Genomic DNA, 7430 nt, shown 5'->3' on the forward strand with positions numbered 1-7430 from the left:
TAGATTGACAGAATGGTATGCTAGAGAAGGCCAAAGCAATGTGAGCTGTTGTCTTTTTGCTTGTAGGCCCTCGGGAAGCGCACACCTCGGCTGAGCAGCCACAGCTTGCACCCCTCCGCCCTCAGATGATTGCTATCCATGAAGGCATGAAGAACATGAGCCGACCGACCATATCGAATGCCTTTGAGAGGGTCGAGACTTGAAATTGTGAGCCAGGCCACCTCACACCAAATCAATTATCTCTGATATTGAAAATGTTCTTCTGGATGAATGGACAAAATTCCCCAGACGCATTTCAGCATCTAAAAAGAAATGTTACTTGTCCCAGAAGAATGGCTGCTATTATACGTATTTGCTGCAAAAAATGGGAACAAAAAACATATTTTTCCATTTCCTCGCGCTGCAATGGCCATTTAGTTTCTTACAGGCTCTATTGCTCACCGGACACAGACATTAGCTTTAAAGGTGACACCTTAATGATGGAACTGTATGTGTCTCAATTTACCAGACTAACTTCATTTGATGCACTCTGCTCTCACAGAACCAATCTGAGATCTCTTCCGGTGTGCAATCTTTTTAATACGCTTGTTGCTAAAAGCGATGGATTTGATTTATCATTTATCAAGTTTTCTTAATAAGAGCATTTTAGCCTCTGTGATTCTATTCAAGCAAGCAGTACACTTGCCTATCAACAGCTTTCTGGATTAAACTTTATACAGTCAATGAGGCCTTCTTGTTGGCCTTCATGTGCATCAAGTCTGACATTTTCAAAACTGATTTGGTAAATAGATGTTGTGTAGGCCAGTATGATGCAGCACTTATCTTTGCGTGGTTATAATGTGCAAATATCATTCCCGATGCTTTCATACTCCTAATTCTAAAAAGGCTTTATTTATAACTTGTCCTAAAAATTCTAATGTGGCTTTCATCAATCCAAACTTCTTCACATATACAAGGTTATGACAAAATCTTACTTGCATTGCAAAAGATCCTCTCTGGTGAATCGAGGCGTATATCAAGGCCCCGCCCACAGCGCCCGCTCACCACCCCCGCCCCACCCCTCATGGAGCTGCTCCTGTGGCTGACTTTTCGCAGTCCGGTGGCCCAACAGATCTCAGTGGTCATGGCCGGTAGTCTGATCCACCACGGGTCCCCAAAACCCGGATACGCGTCCAACGCGGTCCAGATGCCAATCATCACGCAAACTGGCTCAAGGGACAAATGGAGCAAAAAGATGGACTTTCTCTTGTCTGTCGTGGGCTTTGCTGTGGACTTGGGAAATGTTTGGAGGTTTCCTTACATATGTTACCAGAACGGTGGCGGTAAGATATGTGTATTTTACTTTCACCATTGTTCATTTATGTTAAGTAGGCCATTTGGATGTAATTTTAAGAATAACCACCAAACACGCTACAAGTGCACGCACGCTGTCCATGGTACTGAAAGTAGCTTGTTTCTCGAAAAATGACCGTATTTTCCACGAAAGAGGACTAAATGACATTCATTTTGTCATGTTTAAAAGACCAGAAAATCGTTTTTTTTAAATCACATTCAGATTTAACAGATTTTAAGAAGAAGCCAATGACACTTCATCTCCACCAGCACGTCAAAACAACAAATAATAAACTTACATTTCTAAACAAATAAAATACAATTCTTAAATGTGTTGCTATAATTAGGGTGATATTTGTTAAGGAGCTGTTCGTTTTTAACCACACTTGTGATTAGATTATGATTGAATTAAAATAGAATTATTGTAAATCCCATAGACAGCATAAAGTTTATTAGCAATTTCATTAGCAAGTGTGGTTTATGCCAATGAAATTGATTGCAGAAAAATGCAATCCAGGTAAATCACAATGAAACATTTTAATTTGAGCCTAAAACCTTTTAATTTAAGCCTCTTAAACATCTTCAATTTGCCTGTCATCATATTACAAACTCGATAAATATAAATAATTATCCTAAATACAATATTTTGTGGAACTGTGTATCCTAATTTTGACTGGTGTATCTTCGTCCATGTGTATGCTTGTGTGTGTGCGTGCGCATGTGAGAGTGCAGGAGCTTTCCTTATCCCTTATATTCTGATGGCCATCTTTGGCGGGGTGCCACTCTTTTATATGGAGCTGGCTCTGGGACAGTTCCACAGAACTGGAGCCATATCCATATGGAAACACATTTGTCCCATCTTCAAAGGTAAGCCAAATGCAGCCAGGAAATCTACATTATCTACAGTACACTTTGACAACAATAAAAAATGCTGTCTCAAAAAAAAAAAAAAAATCTGTCTGCTTTTTTCTTGTGTTTTAGGTATAGGATATGCCATTTGCGTTATCGCTCTGTATGTTTCTTTCTACTACAACACCATCATCGCCTGGGCCCTCTTCTACTTCTACTCCTCCTTCTCCACCATCTTGCCATGGACAAACTGTGACAACGTGTGGAACACTGACAACTGCACCAATTATTTTGGAATGGATAACGTCACCTGGACAAATTCTTCACGATCTCCGGCAGAGGAATTTTACACGTAAGTGCATGTAAGTTTGACTAATAAGAAAAGGCATGTCAGGATTGAAAGTTGTTGAAGGGGTGCTGATGGCAGAATGTGTTCACCCCTACCAGGAGGAATGTCCTTGAGATCCACAAGTCGGCGGGTCTGGGAAATGTGGGAGGTGTTCGCTGGCAGCTGATGCTCTGCCTTTTTCTCATTTTCACCATTGTTTACTTTAGTCTGTGGAAGGGGGTGAAGACTTCTGGCAAGGTAACACCTTGTCACTGCTATTCTCCCCACCCCCTCCTTTTCTCACTTGTCACCTTTCACATCCAGGTTGTATGGGTGACCGCCACTCTGCCCTACATTGTCCTTTTCATCCTGTTGATCCGCGGTGCAACTTTGCCAGGTGCTTGGAGAGGAGTGGAATTTTACCTCAAACCCAATTGGGAGAAACTGCTGGAGACCAGTGTGAGTGGTCCTCTTCCCTGAAAAGTAAACATATCCAAAACAATTAGACAATCCTAATAAAAAAAAAAAATCACTTTGCATTATTTCATTACACTGATCAAGACTCTATGCTCTATATTACACAGCATTCTAATAACTACTAATTTAAAACATTGACTATGCCTGTATTGAGAAAGCATCTGAACCATTTTGAATACGGAACAATTTTGCCGAGATAGAAAATAATTGTATAGAAATGTAATGTGTGATCCCTTGAGATACTGACGATAAAAGGTTTTCTGTGGCTCACCGAGGCGTTATGCTAAAACCTGTGTGCGCTTTGGTTGGAGGCGAATATGGATGAGACGAAATGAGATGCATAAATAAGCTACAGAGGGGCATAATAAGATGCATAATTGGTTTAGATTTTCTGCCCATTAACAAAGGCCTCCTTTTTCTCACTCACAACGCTGCCCTCTTCTTTTTAACACGCTGCTCTTCAGATCTCCCTGCGAACAGCTGGGTGGCAACAAGGCAGCTACAATATATGCTTTAATTGCACAACACCACTTGGCGTCCACATCATTTGGGCGAATAACAATGATGATTTATTTGGGATTTCGCCTTGAATATAATGGTTTTGTCACAGTTAGAATTGCATTTGCAGACTCATGGTTTCCTCTCTGCATTTTTTTTAAAGGTGTGGGTTGATGCTGCTGCTCAGATCTTCTTTTCCCTCGGTCCAGGCTTTGGAGTGCTACTGGCACTCTCCAGCTATAACCCTTTCACTAACAATTGCTATCGGTAAGAACGGACTCGGGTTGGACTATTCATATAATCCAAGACGCTAATTGAATTTTATTACAAGAAATAAGCTTAGCGTTGAATTGTTTGTTTTCTGTTGCGCTTCTTTAGTGATGCCATTGTGACCAGTTTGGTGAACTGTGTGACCAGTTTCGTGTCAGGGTTCGTCATTTTTACCGTGCTGGGTTACATGGCGGAGATGAGGAAAGTGAAAGTTGAGGATGTGGCCAGAGATAAAGGTAACCCCAAGACATTAAAAATGATCCAAATTCATACTGACCTCATAAAATGTTGGCTTGATCACAGGACCCAGTTTACTCTTCATCACGTACCCTGAGGCCATCGCCAACATGATGGGCTCCACTTTCTTCGCCATCATATTTTTTGTAATGATGATTACCCTGGGGCTGGACAGTACGGTACATCTTGACACCTCCATTCACTACACAATCGAGTTAAATAACATAACAACATATGGAAGTGAACGCTCCCCTCATGTTTCATGTAATCATCGGGTCTAATGGAAAATTAACTTTATATCCCACAGATATGATATTACAGTTGGACAAACTGAAGTTTTAAAATGTACATGCTGTGATAGATAGAGCAAATAATGTGACACCGTGAAGACAATTACTTACTATTTGTTTCAGTTTGGTGGGCTGGAGGCGATCATCACAGCCGTATTGGATGAATACCCCGATCAGTTCTCTCAAAGACGTGAACTTTTTGTTCTTATTTTGGTGGTGGTCTGCTTTCTGGGCTCTTTGAGTACTCTTACAAATGTATGTTGTTGTTGTTTTTTTTTAGATTTTTGATCATTTGTCTTAACGTGACTTAACATTGGCTGAATGGCAGGGCGGTGCCTATGTTGTGAAGCTGCTGGAGGAGTTTGGGGTTGGCTGTTCCATCATTGCTGTGGGATTCCTTGAGGCCATTGCAGTTGCCTGGTTCTATGGTACACCCAAGTGTGGTTGATGGCGTAATTGTTTTCCTGTGACAGCAACGAAAAGCATCAACTCCAAGTCATATCGGTTTTGTCTTCCATCTCTTGCTTTCAGGTATCAACAGATTCAGCAATGATATTGAAGCCATGCTGGGCAAAGCCCCGGGAATGTTTTGGAAGGTGTGCTGGGTTGCTATCAGTCCAGCCTTTCTGGCGGTAAGAAGTCTCTGTTTACTTTAGGACTATTTTCAATAAAACCAATTATACTATATGTTGTTATCTCTATTAATATTATTTCCCCACACATTATCTAGTTGGGGGCCACAAAGGGCTAACACTAGTAAAAGTTTGCATTCAAAACATAATATTGGTGTGAATTGAATGTCATCTATATGGTCATGCCATGTCTCTCCTCTATTTTCAGTATATCATGGTGAGTTCACTACTGAAAGCCCCACTACTCACATTGTTTGACTATCAGTACCCAGACTGGAGCATCACAGTTGGATACATCATTGGCTTTTCATCCCTAATGTGGATCCCTATTTACATGATTTACAAAATGGTGTGGACACCAGGATCTCTCAAACAGGTCTGTGAATCCGCAATGTCAATTTAGAAAGAAAAAAAAAAAGACCTGGGTAGAAAACCAATGTTCTTAATGGAATGACTTTCCAATTGACAGAGGCTAGCAGTGTGTCTGAGACCGGAGAGGACCTTACCTGACATTCACACCGACAGCCTAAACATGGCCATCGTTCCATAGGAAGGAAGATACTACAGATGAAAAAAATACCTTTGTCTGTCTTGTATCGGAAGTTTTTTTTTTTTTTTATCTGTGACATAATGACTGTTTACAGCTTATGTGGTGATTTTTTTTTTTTTTGGTAACTTATCAAGTTAATAAGGAATTACAAGGTACATTTTGATAATATTAAAAATAAATACTTGTTTGTGTGCTCAAAGATATGTCTGGATCAATGGGACAATGTAAAGTTTTTGCAAGTTGGTGTTTCAGTGTTATAGTCTCTAAGAGTCTGTACCTGGTATTGTTTTCACAATAACTGATAAAGAAGGAAAGAAAATAACAGCGTGCATTGCCTTGCATGAGGTATTTCCTCAAGTCAATCGCTGTTTACAAACTATGATAAAAGTTGGATGTGTTCAGCTAATTTTTTCAAGTCAATAACGTGTGATTTTATATAATTAACAAATGATGTATTTCTGGCAGCAGTTTGAAGACACATTGTGGGTTATTATTTTTTTTAATTGTGACTTTTACTCTGTGTCATTATTTGTAATACATCATCTTCACATGATGTGTAGGTTTCTATATCAGCTGCCAAACATTTATGAATGAAAATGAAAACAAATGAGACAATGAGGCTTGACTGAGGGATTTCCCCCCCCCCCCCCCCCCTCCCCCTAAACATAGTGATGAAATGGTTGCGCAACGAGATCGTTTCAAACTTCTGTCTGATTCGTCACTTTTCTTCGAATAGACTCTTTGGCCTTAATCTTCCTAAATATGTCAGTGGATGTACATCATGGGTATTGGTTGTTTTGATATTGTGCCTCTCCAAACAGTGTTTTGACTTGATAATTGAAGATGCCTATTTATTTTTTTTCAACATTGGTCAAATCTCATATACAAGCGCTTTAACTTTTTCTTTTTATCCAGTGAGTAATGTGATGAGAAAAGTGATGATTGCTGTATGAATTACATTATTTCAGTAAATGTCTGATTTAAATTTAGTGTCCATTATTCTATAAGTCATTTGAGTGGGCTGGTTTTCCTGTGCTCTAACAAGAGGAGGCAAGTTTAACAAAATGTGCTACTAAGAAAAAAAAAACAATAAATTGCAATCATGATTTTATATTTATGAGATGGTTAACTTAATTCCAATTTACTATTTTGTTACATCATTTCATATCAAATTTGATTAGCATGCTAATTTAAAAAACATAAAAAATATCCCCTGAACTGAAAAACTAACAAGCACACTTGCTTTTTGTCTTCAATGCCAGACAAGTTTGTACAGGATACACAGTACTGAGGACTGCATGCAAACACTTATTTTGGTCCATTAAAAGCCCATTTTAGATGTCATTTTGGTTGTGGTAAAGAAACCAAGCCCCATCACTACAAAGACTACAAGTAGGAACATACACAAGAGTATAAAGTAGTTTGTAACATACAGTACGATCCACCATTGAGCTTCTCGCCGATGTTGATCAAAGCTTCTTTGTGTCAGTGACCATTGAAGTATACAACAGGAAACACATAAAAGAGATGTTTCTTAATAGGCTGCTGCTCCTAAATAACATGAGCGGCGATTGGTAGAGAAAAACCGATAAATAAATCAAATTGATGCAGCAATTTTTAAAGGAAATGAATAAATATAAATATGTCACTCAAGGATTGTTCATGTATCCGGGGATCCAAATTTGGTTTGAAATAGTAGTGTATTAAATTGTTTTAACATTACTGCAGTAATGTTCAGTTCAACAAATGGTACAAAGATTGATTATGAACTACGGCAATGCAGTAACACATATACATTATGTATGTTACTATCAATGAGAACTCCCAAAATATATAAATTGTATGATTATAGTTACTTTTGATTATGGAGTCAACATAAATAAATATTGGGATTGAGGGGTAGGATTTTAAACTTCTTTCAGGAAGTGTATGACAAAACATACACATCGAAGACATCACATGATGGA

General features: G+C 38.9%; 1 protein-coding gene and 1 long non-coding RNA gene across 2 annotated transcripts; one reads left to right on the forward strand and one right to left on the reverse strand.

Moving 5' to 3' along the window:
- The first annotated feature begins 1087 nt into the window (after window positions 1-1087).
- On the forward strand, window positions 1088-6086 carry slc6a4b (solute carrier family 6 member 4b). Its single transcript, XM_049763871.2, has 13 exons — window positions 1088-1322; window positions 2065-2199; window positions 2314-2533; window positions 2629-2767; window positions 2834-2968; window positions 3648-3751; window positions 3863-3990; window positions 4058-4170; window positions 4405-4536; window positions 4610-4709; window positions 4813-4913; window positions 5122-5289; window positions 5383-6086. Exons 1-13 carry the CDS (start codon window positions 1124-1126, stop codon window positions 5461-5463), a joined length of 1755 nt encoding a protein of 584 aa, XP_049619828.1. The 5' UTR covers window positions 1088-1123; the 3' UTR covers window positions 5464-6086.
- Window positions 2848-6964, reverse strand: LOC125994531 (uncharacterized). Its single transcript, XR_007490636.1, has 4 exons — window positions 6897-6964; window positions 4393-4745; window positions 4032-4193; window positions 2848-2985 (listed from the first exon to the last, which is right to left on the reverse strand). It is a non-coding gene; the product is annotated as an uncharacterized lncRNA (long non-coding RNA).
- Between the last annotated feature and the right edge of the window lie 466 nt (window positions 6965-7430).

Source organism: Syngnathus scovelli, chromosome 3 (genome assembly GCF_024217435.2).
Source record: "Syngnathus scovelli strain Florida chromosome 3, RoL_Ssco_1.2, whole genome shotgun sequence".
NCBI lineage: Eukaryota > Metazoa > Chordata > Actinopteri > Syngnathiformes > Syngnathidae > Syngnathus > Syngnathus scovelli.

Coding starts and splice junctions, on each gene's coding strand:
- slc6a4b (XM_049763871.2), top strand. CDS start 1,124: ATGGCCGGTAGTCTGATCCACCACGGGTCCCCAAAACCCGGATACGCG. Junction 2,200..2,313: donor CATTTGTCCCATCTTCAAAG/GTAAGCCAAATG, acceptor CTTGTGTTTTAG/GTATAGGATATGCCATTTGC. Junction 4,537..4,609: donor CTTTGAGTACTCTTACAAAT/GTATGTTGTTGT, acceptor GCTGAATGGCAG/GGCGGTGCCTATGTTGTGAA.